General features: G+C 44.8%; 1 protein-coding gene across 5 annotated transcripts in view; it reads left to right on the top strand.

Annotated features, from left to right (window-relative positions):
* Window positions 1–15,833, top strand: part of CPA6 (carboxypeptidase A6) — an 825,999-nt gene that overhangs the window by 735,133 nt on the left and 75,033 nt on the right. For all 5 annotated transcript variants that reach the window (XM_069220294.1, XM_069220296.1, XM_069220298.1 and 2 more), the window contains one exon: window positions 12,664–12,774. In XM_069220294.1, the coding sequence (XP_069076395.1) occupies window positions 12,664–12,774 (111 nt within the window). The remainder of the gene's footprint in view (window positions 1–12,663; window positions 12,775–15,833) is intronic.

Genomic DNA, 15,833 nt, shown 5'->3' with positions numbered 1-15,833 from the left:
TCAGGAGAGAGTTGAAGACTCTTATTTTGTGAAGTTATATTTTGCAAGATTCCATATGTTCTTCCCCACTTTTTACCTGTATTTTCAGTCTGGTTGGTTTCGATATCTAGGGCTGTGATACTTTTGATGAGATTGCATACTTTAGAAATAATTAAATAAATAAATGTATTTGCAATGAAGGTAAGAGGTGAAAGCCATCAGAGAGCAGTCTTGTATTCAGTGCTGTGTAATATAATATTGCAGGAAGGTTAAATTGGACCTTTTGGGGTCTAGCCTAGTGACAGCTATAGCTGGATAAGTAGTGCAATGTAATAAAAACAATATTAAAATAAAATATGAATACATATGTGCATACAACTGTCACATACATGTTGGTTCTGCCTACAACAGCATACAGCGAGAATCAATAAGTCAGCCCACTAGAGCCATTGGCTTTCTTACATTGTGAGTGACTGCATTTTTTCCCGAACATGTGTGGTTCCGTCTAAAAGGTAGTTCTCTTTAGTGTCATTGCTCATGGGACAATTGTTTGCTTTGCCAGTAAAAGGTAATTTCCATTCATTATCCCTTTTGATCATTCTTTTGTATTTAAACTATGTTTTCAGGTTAATAATAGGCTTTCCTTGCACCAATAAGAAATACATTTTCCTGTGATATGCATTAAAACTAAAAAGAGTTTGTGTATCTATATTAAGTACACCTACCTGCAAGGAAGCAACCACATTGTCCAATTCAAATTATGAGCAGTGGTGTATTTTAAAGTACTGATTTTAGAACAAATGTGACCCATACTCTTCCTTTCTCATCAAAACCCTACATCATAATAGCAGAAGACCCTCGAAGCTCTATCATCTCAGCACCCCTTTAACCAGCTACAGGTGATCCTTAACAAAACTAATCAATGATTTTGAGTTCACCTACTATAACTATGCAAACGATCCACAAATTGGAAAGCCCCAAGGTCATGGGAAACTGATAAATCTTCAGTTGCGTCCAGGCTGTTGACCAACGGATATGGACCGCCCTCAAACTGAACTCTTCCAAAACTGAATATTTTAGTATTCTGATATTAAATATTGTGGCGAATGGGAAAACTTATAACCCTTTCTGTGTCTGGTCTGACAACCTAGAACCGCTACAGAACATATTGAAGGAAGTAAGAAACACATGTTTTAAAGGCCTTTCACTGGCTATCAGTTGCCAGAAGATACCCTTGCAAGTTGCTCTTTATCCCCCACTAGACAATAAATGGCAACGGACCGCTATCAGGAAGAAAATCATAAAATACAACCAACACATGAACATGCACTCTAGACTGGCACTCTGGCTCAAAATCCTAACACACAAAAATAACCATAGACAGCACATCTTTCTTGTGCAAGTGGCTAAAATATGGAATTAGTTAACCCCAAAACTAATGTCTACTGAGAACCGTTTCAGCTTCAGCAGTATAGTCAAGATCTGGCTGTTTCCTACATGATCACAATGCTCACAACACAACAATTTACAGCAACAGTATGATCAAGACGTTAAAAGAATAACCTCAGTTATCTTTTAACAATGTATATATATATATTTATACCTTACATATATCTATATATATATCTATGCATATAGACATTGTAATGTGTATGGACACCTGTGTGTGGGTCTATACTTTGTATAATATGCTTTGTGTAGGGATTCACCATTATGTGTATGTATATAAGAATGCACAGCATATATATATATGTTTGTGTATATGTATCAAAGTCTATATTTAAAATATGTTATGTACATTTGGCAAAATAAGTATATGTATGCATTACATGTATAAATGCATCTGGATATTTAAATGTGCATGTGTGCATTAATATGAGTTTAGGCTTTGCATTGGGATGCACCTGTATATGTATATATGTAGGTGTACATATATATATGTATATAAATATATATACACATTTATGTGTGTGGGTATGTGTGAATACACATATAGTAAAAAAAGCTTTTGCATCACAATGCATGCATGTTTATGCATTACAGGGACACGCATGTCTGGGTATGTAAATATGGTTTTGTGAATGTACATGTATCTATGCATTTGAGTTTATGCATTTTGTTAAGGATATATTATACATTGGTCATCACCACTGTATAGTTATAGTTAAGTCAGAATTTCCATAGGAAGGGCAATGTTTGTTTTGCTAATAACTTTGTTCTCGTTTGACGAATCTGCACAAAATGAAGAGTTTATCCACCTCAACTCCTTGGAAAGTTCCGGAAGCTCATGCGTTTCTGTGCTTCCGCTGAAGTTGAAAATATTCAGGAAAAGCAGGATTTACTATCCTAAATGACTACCCTACACTATCAGGGGAAAGTGTTGGTGGTTTAAATTACTGGTAACTCAAGTGCATCAATGAAATGCTCTCCCTAACCCTCTGTATCACAGGGCAAGCTGCCTTGAAGGGTGGGGAACCTGCACAGATTTGAAACCTGCAAAGAGAGAGCAGGGCACTCGCTTGATGCTTTGAATTTGAGATGTTGTTTTCCAATGCTTTATGGATATAGGTGATATTTCTCACAGCCCTTCATTGTGTACCAGCCTGCAGCTATATACATCGACATCAGTGGATTTAAAGTTTGTGTTCCAGCTGCCAGAAAGTTGCACAAAAACAGTAAAATTTGAAAATACTAATTAAACAAAATATGAAAAGTCCCATGAGATCACAATGTAGTCGGTCAAAATGATACTTCATGCGAATTTGCCCCATCCTCTCGCCATTTGATTCCGGTAGTCAACGTATATACCAATATGGCAGCTAATACCATTGTAGTCATTCTTCTGTTTGTTGTTGTTGCGTAGATGGGCAGCTGTGATATGATGTAATCGCAAAGATCTGATCTGTGCTTTTTTTCCCTCTACCAATCGGGTCCCAAATAAGCAAAGTTTGAAAACAGCACCACACAGGGGAGTGGATTTCATCTTTTTAGGTCATCCATTACTGGTGGTAGAAAAAGCAGAAGACCGCTGAACATTGGGTAAGAGGGGATGTAGAGCTTGTGTGTTATGCCACTAAGTTTCGCTTCTTGGAAGAATTCCACCCCAATTCCCCGTTCTGCGCTTGGTGAAAAATGTGGAGTGGTTGTTCCATAATGTCTATTCTCGGGTTGTAGTCCAGGGTCAACTTGACTCTTTTTGCAAGCACTCGAGGTGCTTAGAGAGAGTGTACAGAGACATTGTTCTTTGAGGTTTTCTATGGTATTCAAGCCGTGGTCTCTCCTTAAGTTGTTGCCCCCTTTTGTGGACAGTGGCTATTTGTTCTTCTCGAGGTGGTGGGTGGAAGAGGCGTAGGGATGTTTTGTGTAAACATCTTAATGAGGGTACGATGCTTTAGTTTTTGGCAGTTGGAGTACAAGGAAATGGCAATGTAATGAAGTGGGTGACATCTGAATTGCGGCCAAGGGAACATGTGAGTTGGAACTCTGATCGTGTTTGCAGCAGGGAAAGTATGGTCCACCTTTGCTGTTCTGTAGTGGTGGACTCGCTGGTTGCCTGTTTCTGCATCCAGTGGTGATGTGTGTTTTCCTTGCATGCTCAGAGGTAGCAAGAAGTGACAGGAAGGGTGTGGTGAGCGGAACGAAGCAAGGAAAAACAACTCCAGGCAGCGTAAAAGGGACGAGTAGGAACAGCCTGGAAAACAAGCTTCCAAGAAAAAAAATCTATGAGAGGACCACCCCGAAAAGCACGTTGGGAAGCATATGGGTTGTAAGCCCCTTTTATTTTTTTTAATCACAAAAGATTTTGCAAGCACAGCACGCACATGTGCTGGTGAAACTTAAAAATGTCTGATTAGATTTACATGAAATTTGCCACAAAGTTAGACCTTTACTTAGAAAGCCTACTTTTTATTGTTTAATGTAAATCCATACAGCCATTTTCAAGAACTTTATGCCTAGAATGATGTGCTTGATGGTCACAAAGAAATTAAAAAGCAGGTATATCTGGATTGTTGGTCCTGCAGGAGTCCCTCTGGCCCAAAAAATAAACATTATGGCCCTCTGATTGGTGGAAGGAACTCTTTTTGCTGTCAACATTCTGGTACTGGAAGACTGGCATCGTCCTGTGGTACTGCGTGGTCTGATTTGCCACCTGCAGCTTGGAAAACAATGTTATATTGGCTAATATAGGGCTCAGGGACTCTGTCCCCGTGTCCTACATTTGTTTTATAAAAATAGTATAAGGGGGCTGAGTAGGAACACCCTGACCCCTAGTCACTTGTGGGGGGTAGGAGAGGTACAGTGGGACTCCACATACAGGTACATAGATAGATAGACAGATAGATAGATAGATAACACAAATTTGTATGCCTGGCCATGTCAATATCATTACAATGTGTGTACATGTAGGTGTGGGTGTGTATGTGCATATATATAAACACTGAAAAAACAAAGGTTACAGGGATGTTATAGTTAGGTTCTGAATCCACTTGTACAAAACCATAGAAATTAAGCAGTTACAGTTAGGTTTATTTCAAGTAACTATAACCCGTTTCCTAAGGTAACTTGAACTCGCCCACCCGCCATGAACAGTATTTTTCTTCATTATTTGATTGCTAATGCTTCATTTATATTTTTAATAACAGTATAGATGTTGTCACGAGTGCTGTAATATCTGCGGTAATTAGCAGTGCATGGTGAGGGTGTGAGTTATAGTTAAATTTGGATGCAAGTTATAGTTACTTGAAATAACTATTCCTGCTGAATTTCTATGGTTTTGTACGAGTACATTCAGAACCTAACTATACCGTCCTTATAACATATGTTTTTTTCCGTGAATTTCTATGTTTTTTCAAATTCTATTTCCTAACTATAACGTTCCTGTAACCTTGTATTTTTCAGTGATTTTCTATGATTTTTAAACTTTGAAGTATTTTTAATTATTATAATCCAGCCACCGCCTGCAGTCAGGCCCTGCAGCCAACCCCTATAACCACCCAAACCCCCGCCACAAGGGTTTGCCCCAGGGTCTGTCTTTTTGAGTGTAGGAATAGGTGTCAGAGAGAGTGTCTCTGGTTGTGAGAGTGGGTGTGAGAGTATCTGTCTGAGTCTGAGAGTAGGTGTGAGAGGCTGTCTCTCGGTGTAGGAGTGGGTGTGTGAGTGTCTCTGTGAGTGGGTGTGTAAGTGTCTAAGTGGGATTGTGAGTGGGTGTGTAAGTGTCTGTAGGTCTGTCAGTAAGTGTGTCAGTGTCTATGAGTGGGTGCATCAGTTTCTGAGTGGGTCTGTCAGTGGGTGCATGAGGGTTTGATTGGGACTGTGAGTGGGTGTGCAAGTGTCTGAGTGGGTCTGTGAGTGGGTGCATGAGGGTCTGAGTGGGTCTGCAACTGTGGTGCATGAGTGTTTGAGTGCTTTTATTAATTAATAATTTACTGCATGAATGAATTTGAAAATATCTGAGGTTACTAGCAGTGCCTGGTGAGGGTGCGGGTTATAGTTACCTTACTTTGCGTTAATCCAACCACTGCTGGGCATGGCCTTTGGCTATGAGCAGCGGGGGTTGGCCATAGGGCCTGCAGCCTACCCCCCATATACACCCAACTCCGCTGGGCCAAAATCCAAAATTAAATTGGGAAGGATACCACATGGGTACCCCAGACCGAGTTTGGCCCCAGGGGAATGGAGGTAGTGTTTACTTTTGCTTGGAAGGAGCTGTGACAGCTCACACCAAAGCAAAAAGCAAACAGCTGTCTTATGAGGGTGGGCACCTCAGGAGACAGCTGGAGCTGGCCTTGGAGGGTGGCGATCCCCATGGCCATTATTGGCTCCAGGAGGTAGGGGCCGGGTGGCCCCACTTCTTTGATTGCACGGGCCGGCCCTGGGGAGGTGGTCGTCCCGGGGGCTGTATATGGCCCAGGAGAGGGGGCATGTGGCCCCCTCCCTCTTCAAAACATTTAACTGGTCCTGGGGAGGAGGCAGTCCCGGGGGCGTGGGACGTCCGTGCAGCGCCCTGCATTAATTTTAATTTAGCCCTTGGGTATTGTGGTCCCTGGAGCTTCAAATAGCCCCAGGAGAGGGGTCCATGCGGCCTGCCCTCAATTAATTAAATAAAACCCCTGGGAGGTGGTGGTCCTCACGGCTCATATGAGCCCATGGTGTGGGGTGGGGGAGTCCACACAGCATCCCTCCAAAATTAATCTGAAGCCTCGGGGAGGTGTTGGTCCCTGGGGCTCTTAACAACCCAGCCCCCACTTGACGGATCAACCGAAACATTCCATGTACAGCAAGCCCCTAGATTACACATTTTTTGGGAACATTTCATAAAGGTTCATCAAACTGTGCCAAAGATATAGTCAAGTCAAAAAACACTTTTCCTATGAAACTAGGTCCTAACTGCAACCAGCAACTGGCGACTGCCAGTAGGTAATATACATATAGATATCTACATATAAATATATAAAATACAGGTTTATAATTTCTCTAGAAATATGACTATGTATAATTAGTATATGTATATGTATGTCTATGTGCATGTATAAATATGGTGAGGAAAAAACTTTCACATTTCCTTTTTCCTCCACTTGCTGACTCATTCCAATCCTTTCAGACTACAATGAACTTCATACATGTTTTCCAAACTCCTCTCTACATCCTCATCCAACTAACACGTGCAAATGTCAATTACTCCCAATAACATTTGACAATTTCCTTTACTAATCCATTTAAATTAATCTACCCTTATTCAAAAAACTAGAGTAAAGCATTGACACATCGAGAGTGCAAACGTAACACAATTAACCCTTCAAAAAGAAGGAAGCACATATTACAGCCTACTTACCTCTAATCTTGGGTTCCGAGTAGCATGGTACTCACCACAAAGCACTTCAATACCTCGCCAGGGGTAGTAAGGGCTTCATAAATACAATTTACCATCACAATTACAATTTCGAGTAAATGGCAGTTTTTACTTCTTTTTGATTCTTTTCCAACAACAATTTTTTTTAAAAAACAGCTGTCAAGCCTGGTTCCCAAGGGAAGGCCTATTGGCTTGGTTAATGGCTTTGACTAGTTGAAGACAACATGAAAGTCACCCAAAGGTTGGATGCAGTGTAAGAGTGGAATATCTGCAACAAGGGTTTTTAAGATGCAACTTGAGATTCCTTGCAGCCAAGTATATTGTCATGCATATGACACTTATAAACTCCGAAGCAATGAGCGATAGAGAGGGGATCTTGAAAAAGCATGGTGCAAAGGTAGTGAAACATATGGGGAAGTTGGGACGGAGAGTAGGAGAGAAATGACCATCAAAACCATTAGTTTTTTTAAAGTGCTGCCTGCACAGCATGTTGCCATGGTGTCCCTTGGTACTCTTTGAATGCCAGCAAGAGAAAACCCATAAAATAGTGCAATGTGACATCACACAGAGGTTCATTTGGAAGTTCATATTTTAGCCATCGATTACTGTGACAGGTGTCATACTGTCGAGGTGCAGTAGATTTTAGGCGTTTGGAAATGTTCCGGGGTCCTTCTGGACAGCAGGACTTTAAGTCCGTTGGCACTTTAAGAGATTATAGTGTGGTTATTTCAGTAAAGAGTGGTATGTGTGTGTTTGCTGTCGTTATATATAAGTATATATACTGCTAGTGGAGTGTGATTGGCTGATGCTTCTTGCATGATCAACTTAAGGGTTGGGCCAGAAAAGACAAACGATAATTGTGTATTTACATGGCATTGTTTAAAGCTTTAGATTTTTTCTGGTACGGCTAAGAGAGCTCCACTCCCTCATTCCTATGGCTGCTGTAGTGTTTGTGTAGACGCTACAGTCCCAAAATCTAACCCGTAGCCCCTCCGTAAACCCTTGGTTTTCGCTTTGTGCAATCAAGGTGTTAGAATGTGTTCGGCAGCTGCAGCTGCGGTGTTTGTACAGGTGCACCACAGACATCGGGGGAGGGGGGGGGGTAACATCTGTGCAGACAATATAGCTGCTCAGGTTGTGCACACAGTGCACTATACTGCTGGGGATGTGCACATGCTAGGAGTCAGACTGCTTCTTTGTGCTCAGATGAGGCCTGGAGATCAGTGTGTGCACAAGGAAGCGTGTGCTGTGCAGTCTTGAACCAAATCTCTTGTGTCTGCACTGCAGTGCCTTGAGTTCTGCTGTGTAGGCAGTGAGTGAGTCCCTTGAGAGTGGCACCTTCTTGAGAGCACCTGGATGGGGCATCTTAAGGACGGAGGGCTTCAGTCCTGCCTGGTATAATGGCAAGTGCCAATGATGTGCTAACTGGTCATAACTGAAAATGTCAATAATGTAGTAAATGAGTATCGCGGACACTGGTCGGGCAGTGCAGACTCTAAACTGTTAATGATGCAAAACTGAGGATAACAGGAACTGGCAGTGAATTTTTAACCAGGCATTATAGAAACTGCATTACACACGTGCTATCTGGGGATAGTGGAAGCTGAATTTACCGGCTAATGTAGCTAATATGTGATAAGTGGTAATAAGTGGTATTATGGAAACTGGTCTTCAATGTGCAAACTGGAAATAGTAAAACTTGTGAGAGATGTGCTATCCGAAATAATAGGTGGACATGAAGCAAATTTCCTACAGTCAGGGGCATGGCTATCAATAATGCAGCAGGTATAGTGGCACCTGGGCCCAGAGCTGTGAAGGCCACACCGCACCTCAGATATAGACGATTTTTACTACCAAAGCAGAGGGCAGGAAGCCATTCTCGTTGCTTGTACTAGAGCCCGTATCGACTTTATTAGGCCACTGGCTACAATATGCTAAATGTAGGTAATTGAAAATGCTCATGACGTGCTAAACATCAATGTATTTCAGCCAAGCGCACGGAGTTTGAGAAGCAAGCATGTATCACTGAAACAGTCTACAAGTGACGAGGAGGAGGGGTGTCAACATATGAGTAAAAAGAGTTGGGGAGAGTTAGAAATAACATTATGAAACATATCTTCATGGAACAGGTTGCAACTGCTTCCCAGGGCAAGGGAGCCCGGTGCAGATAGAAATGAGGCTCATGCTGGCTGAAAAAGAAACAGGTGAACCATTGTGGCCATAAAGTAAGGTAAAATGTGGAGGCCAGTGAGGGTTCCTCCAGAATGTCTATCTGCCCTACAAGGCAGTCGTAGGCACATGAGCAGAGTCCCTTCACCCTTTTAGCAGTTACATTGTACATCTTGGCTGTGCATCAGTGGCCCCATTTACCACTGTTCACTGTTCAGTGCTGTGTGCGATGCCACGGGAAGACAGAGGGGCAGAGTCACAGATTCATGTAAATGAAGGCATATCTCATGATGAATGAAAACTTTAAGTTGAGTAGATGCATACGCTGTCTGGTTTTCTGAGGCTCTCAGAGCGCCATAACTGAAAACCAGTCAAGCAGAACGTAGTTAGTGGCGAAACCCCTAGCGACAGATAAAGCCGCCTATAAGAAATGACTCAAACTTGATAAAGCAGGCAAAGGTTTACTTTTTTACATAAGAAAATTAGTTTTGCTAGCAACGAACCACACCAGGTATTTGCCACTGTAAAAGTTTTCATTAATTCGCCATGGCTTCCAAGGTTTCAAGAATTTGTGGAGAGCTAGCAGCATTCTTTTCCACAAAGATCTGTGGCCTATATTACAATATTAAAGATAAAACTGTTCTGCAGTGCCCACATCTCTGTCCACATGTTAAAGTTTGTGGGAAATGTTTCTAACACCTTGGTAGAAGTTGGAGCCCACTTTCAAATTCTTAATCCACGCGTAACAGTAGGACTGCTGTCCTGCGACAATACTGAGTAAACTGTGCAAGTCCATAAGCAGCAGCAACAAGTCTTGTTAGTAGCAGCATGGCCACCAGGATGGTTCCTGATGGTTTCAAGCAGGAGGTAGTGCACCCCTGACCAAGACGTACAGCCATGACTGCTGTTACTAACAACAACCAACCAATTCCTCTCCTTCCTACTTGGAGAAACGATAGGAGCAATTGATTGCTAGGCATCTTGAGGAGGCCAATATCCTAGACTCCCGGCCGACTAACTTTCGTCCAGGGCAGAGCATATAAACCACACTGCTGACCACCTCAGTCGAAATCAGAATGATTCTCCACAAGAGTGGTGCAATAGGAGTGATCCTGTTGGGATGCTCTGCCCTCTTTGGTGCAGTCGTCCAAGGCATGGTGCTGCATTGATTACAAGACACAGGGGGTCATTACTAGTTCGGTTTTTACCGTCCGCCCAACTAGGGTGGTTGCCGCCACACCGGCTATTTCCCCGCCGGCCCCATTAAGAGTTTCCCGCTAGGCTGGTGGACAGAAACCTCGGTTTCCGCCAACCAGCCTAGCGGGAAACAGGCTACAGCATTGTCACCGTTTTGTAATCAAGCCAGCGGCAATGCTGTAGCTCGCAAGGTGCACCAGCCCCCTCGCAATGTTCACTGTCTGGAAAGAAGACAGTGAAGATTGCGAGGGTGGTGGCCAGGGGGCCCCTGCACTGCCCATGCCAAGTGCATGGGCAGTGCAGAGGCCCATCTGGGGCCCCTTGCAGCCGTTCTCTGCCACGATTTTCATGGCGGGGGTACCGCCATGAAACGGCTGACAGAGAAGGGGGGCAGATTAGGATCACCACTGGGATCACTGTTCCTGGCGGGTCCCTGGTGGTCCAACCGCCATGGTTGTAATGTGGCGCTTGGTCCGCCATCCGCGAATCTGGAGGTCTAGGAACCACCAGACTCATAATGAGGCCCACAGACATGAGGAGCGCATTGTGAACTGGTTCTCAGTAATTTAGGGGTGCTCTACAAATTAGAGATGCTCTACAGAAGGCCTCAGGGATGCTCTACAGGAGGCCTCAGGAATAATAGTTGTCACTGATTCTATTCAATGCCTACCCGTTTTCTCTGTTATCTTTGATCATGTCTTTGGCTGTTGTGCCCTGTCATATGCCAACAGACACAACTTACTACGTGGCTGGACAAGTCGGCCCCAACGTCAGCATTAAACACCAGGCAATTCCTGGCAGCAGTAAAACAACGAATAGGACACAAATGCCTAAAACTAATCCCAATTGAGAAAAAACCCTTGCCCTTTTTCCCAAGTGAAATACACAGCACGTTAGGTGCAGCATATAGTCTACTAGATACATGTAGCAGCCTCTGCTGGGAATGCCTGCATTCCCTATAAACATGTTTCCAATGATCCAGGACCCCGTGCTGTGAGTGCTGCACACCCATTGGGCATCTCAGGGGCGGGCATGAGTTGCAGAGGCTAGCAGTGGAGTAGGGGTTTAAAGCCCTTTGTATCACCTGTAGAATCACGTGTGAAAATCTGAGCTTTCTTTGGCGTTAAAATAGTCCATCACCGCCCGCTTACCGCATTATCAAGTTATGTCAGCTGACAGTCAACAGGCAGCGCCGGTCCGTTGCCTGTCTCCAGGTATCTGGAACTCTCTTCCGCGGAAGTTCAGATTGCTGGAAAATTATGCAACTTTCGTAGGAGGCGGCAGCTGGGAAGGGTGGTTTGCCTTTTAGTGTGTGATTGCTATGAACTATAGCCGGGTTATATTTACTGCTGTGTTAAGTCTTATCTTTGAACGTTTACCGACACAAGTCTCTTGGTATGCTGTTCTTCATAAATAATAAAATAAAGTGAAATGACTTTGGTGGCAAGAACATGTTCCCTTAAGTTTACACGTTTATATATATTATTCAATTGCACATTTCCACATCCAGGGATAGGAAAACTAAAGGATGTTCATGTTATTTTCTCCTGAGTAAATAAATATTCCTGGCAGACTCCCCTCCAGACACCTTAAAACCCTAAATGTGTTAGTGCATCATACTGCCTTTCGGCACATCTGCATTTCCGTGTAAGTGTGAATTGGGTACTCAGATATGCGTACTAAATGCATGCCCAAAGGGTTGTGCATACCAAAAAATTGCTACTATGAGGGTTTACACGAAGTGTGAATTTCATTTTCTTGACCACTACTCTGGAAAACCCATGTCTGTACATTCATTTGGAATTTACATTTGTGGACCAACTGCCTTTGACAATCTCGCAAATGTTATGTAGCCACACACTATGGCTTTCTCCCATCTTGTGTATGACATGCCTGGAAAAGACCTTGTAACAGACTGGCCAACTAAAATAAGAATTGCACTCTGCAAGGAGGGGGCGTGGCCTCAGAAGGAGCTGGGACTTGTGCTGGGAAGTATGTGTGCCCCTGCCCCACCCAGTCCACAAACACTGCCCTCTAAAAGAGCAGGATGCTGTTGTTTCCGATTTCATGGGGTATTTTTACACCCCTTAATGGGCCTCGGCAGTTAAAATCCTTCGAAAACAAGCTGGAAATCCCTGTATTATCCCTCCTCACAGGGTGACTTTGTGAAGGGGGCCGACATTGTATGTCACTCAGTGGCACAAGGTGGGTTGGCAGGTCTGCTTGTGAGTCAGCCTCAAAATGTCTCTGTCGAAAGGTGGGATACCTCAGAGAAAATACTAGACCTGAAAGGCTACACGAGCGGCCATCTTCCTAGGACTGTGGAGATGTGCAGTATTTGTGAACGCACATAAAAATACCTTTGTTAAATTTGAAAATACGCCTTTGATTTTTTTTTTGTCCTGCTGACCTGTTTTTGACATAATGCAGTGACATTGTTAGTTCATTTGTGTGTTTTGTTTGTTTAGGCAATTGAAACATATCAGCGTGACCCTGCCATGAAACAGATGCTCAACCAGCTCTATTTCTACATCATGCCTGTGTTTAACGTGGATGGGTACCACTACAGCTGGACTGATGTAAGTATTTCTATCAGACTGCCAGAAAAGTCATCTTGTGACAGCTAAACAATTCACCTTTCCAAGGTTTGTGGACTTGGGCGCCGTCTATTGAGTATTTATCACCACAATAATGTTTCTAGGTTTGGATTTGGCATAGGGCACCATAACATATACAGATGCAATTAGATAACTCGATTTGGAAAAGTCTCTCTGCAATTCTTTAAACAGGTTATCGCTTTTTTACACTAAAAGCAGGTCTGTCAAAGGTGAGGTTGGACTCAACCCCACACTTTCAGGGCCACGTTACCACAGCATTTTTTTCATCACCCAAAAGCAGCCTATTCTTGTGCATGGCTGATTAGAAAAGTGCTTTTATAAGAAACATACTAAAAACAAAAAGCGAACTGACATACTTCCTATACGTAAGTGTGCCATCTTTTAGCATGTAATTTCTTCAAAATCATGGGAAAATCCAAAAGAGAAATGCGCTCCTATTGTAACAGAAGGGTAAATATTAGAACGCTATTGCCTGATAGTGCATACAAGAAAACAATCAAATACTGTAGATGGACGTGTAATAGAGCTCATCACAGGTCTGTGTCATTAGGTAAAGCCACCTGACATAATACCCAGTGCTCAATTAATTATGCAGTGTCCAATTTCTAAAATGTATGGGTACTCAAACATAGTTTATTATTAAGTAAAAGTTGCTAAAATAGTCAATGTCTGTGTGCAAAGTGAAGAACGGTCTCTCAAAATTCAGCTCAAGTGGGTCATATAGGTGGTCATTACAACCTCGGCGGTCTTTTAACAAGACCGCCGAGGGACCGCCGTGCGGAAGACCGCCAGTAGTGGCGGTTTGCCGCTCGGCGTATTATGACTGTTGGCTGCTCTCCGTCCTTTTTACGATGGAGAGCCGCCAACAGCCATACTGGCGGGCGGCGGGGAAGTGGAGGTTGCTCCACCTCCACCGCCACGTCAACAGAACACCGCCCAGCGAATCACGTCCTGTGATTCGGTGCGGCGGTGTTCTGTTGGCGGTGTGGTGTCGGCGGAGCAGCCCCTATGGCTCCCGTCCCCTCCCGGAGGATCGACGGACAAGGTAAGTCGATCGTCAGTTTGGGGAGGGGGGTGGGGGAGTGGTGTGTGTTGTGTGGGTGCATGGGGGTGTGCGTCTGTGTATGTAGAGGGGGGGTGTGAGTGCGTGTATGCTTGCGGGTATGTTGCGGGTGTTGGGAATGTGTGCGTGTATGTCTGTATATGGGTGTGCGTGTCTGACTGAGTGTGTGGATGTAGAAATGTATGTTGGTGTGTGTGCGTGTATGTGTGTTGGGGGTGCCTGCGTGCGTGTCGTGTGTGTGTGAGTTATGTGATGTTGGGGGTTGGGGGGGTGTGGGGGGCCCTGCCACCCTTGGGGGGTGGCAGGGGTGGTGGGGGGTGTAGGGGAGGGAGTCGGGGTGGGGGCGGGGGAGACCCCTATCAGTGCCAGGGAAGGAATTCCCTGGCACTGATAGGGCTTACCGCCATGGATTTCATGGCGGTTCCTACTGCTGGAAATCCACGGCGGTAAGCCGGGTCGAAATACTGGCGGCAGTATTGTGACGGCTGGCTGGCGGGCGGAACGTTGAAGCGGCGGATGACCATGGCGGTAACCGCCATGGTCATAATACTCAAAAAAAGACCGCCAGCCCGTTGGCGGTCTTACCGCCGCTTTAACACCGTCCGCCAGGGTTGTAATGACCCCCATAATAGTCAAGCTATACAAAACAACTTAAATGCTGCAAAGTGCCTCAGCAGTGATGGAACAAGGACATCTCCTTGCGTGTCCTAGTATTTAAAAAACAAACATATCATATTACGTCAAGGTGGGCCAAATAGAAGTCAGGAGGTACCAAACAACATGAATCATACATACTGCCTCTTCTCAGATCAATATTCGGTGTCTAAGCCCACATCTTATAATATCAGACAATATCACATCCAGCATTGTTGTCCGTCCATATCTTCTAAAAAATTCGAGTTACCCCACACTTCACAAACAAAAAATTATCTTCTCAATATCATGGCACAACCCATCTGTGGAGCTCGGAGAAAAGGTTATGGGGTGTCTCCAAAAGGATCCGCCACCTCTCACTTCAGAAAAGGAGATTCCCTTCCTCGTTTTCTGTATGCAAAAATCGAAAAGCAAAATATTAAAACCAGTTAAAAATATATGCTAACCATTCTACAAAGAAACAGGCATTGTATACTCCCAAGTGCATTTTTAATTCCTGTGACCTTCAGGAGCTTTGGTTTTCAAATCTATTATACATCTTAATTCCCTTCTCCTCAATAAGACTGAGGGGGTCATTCCGACCCCGGCGGTCAAGGACCGCTGGGGCCGGGGTCGGCGGGAGCACCGCCAACAGGCTGGCGGTGCTCCGCCGGGCATTCTGACCGCGGCGGTACAGCCGCGGCCAGAAACGGAAAGTCGGCGGTGTACCGCCGACTTTCCGCTGCCCATGGTAATCCTCCATGGCGGCGCAGCTTGCTGCGCCGCCATGGGGATTCCGACCCCCTCACCGCCATCCTGTTCCTGGTGGTTTCGACCGCCAGGAACAGGATGGCGGTGAGGGGTGTCGTGGGGCCCCTGGGGGCCCCTGCAGTGCCCATGCCAATGGCATGGGCACTGCAGGGGCCCCCGTAAGAGGGCCCCACTTTGAATTTCAGTGTCTGCTCAGCAGACACTGAAATTCGCGACGGGTGCCACTGCACCCGTCGCACACCTTCCACTCCGCCGGCTCCATTCGGAGCTGGCTTCATCGTGGAAGGGTGTTTCCCGCTGGGCTGGCGGGCAGCCTTTTGGCGGTCGCCCGCCAGCCCAGTGGGAAACCCAGAATGACCGCCGCGGTCTTTTGACCGCAGAACGGTCTTCTGGCGGTCCCAGCCAGGCCGGCGGCTACCGCCGCCGGCCGGGGTCAGAATGACCCCCTGAGAGTGCTCTGTTGCCACCTCTATGGTTCACCTTGATCTGCCCAGTTAAATAGAACCTGAGAAGATGAGTGTCACCAAATTGAAATTTATTGAAATGTCTTGCA

Source organism: Pleurodeles waltl, chromosome 2_2 (assembly GCF_031143425.1).
Source record: "Pleurodeles waltl isolate 20211129_DDA chromosome 2_2, aPleWal1.hap1.20221129, whole genome shotgun sequence".
Lineage (NCBI taxonomy): Eukaryota > Metazoa > Chordata > Amphibia > Caudata > Salamandridae > Pleurodeles > Pleurodeles waltl.
Note: the sequence above shows the minus strand (reverse complement) of the source record. Positions and strands in the feature narration are given on the sequence as shown.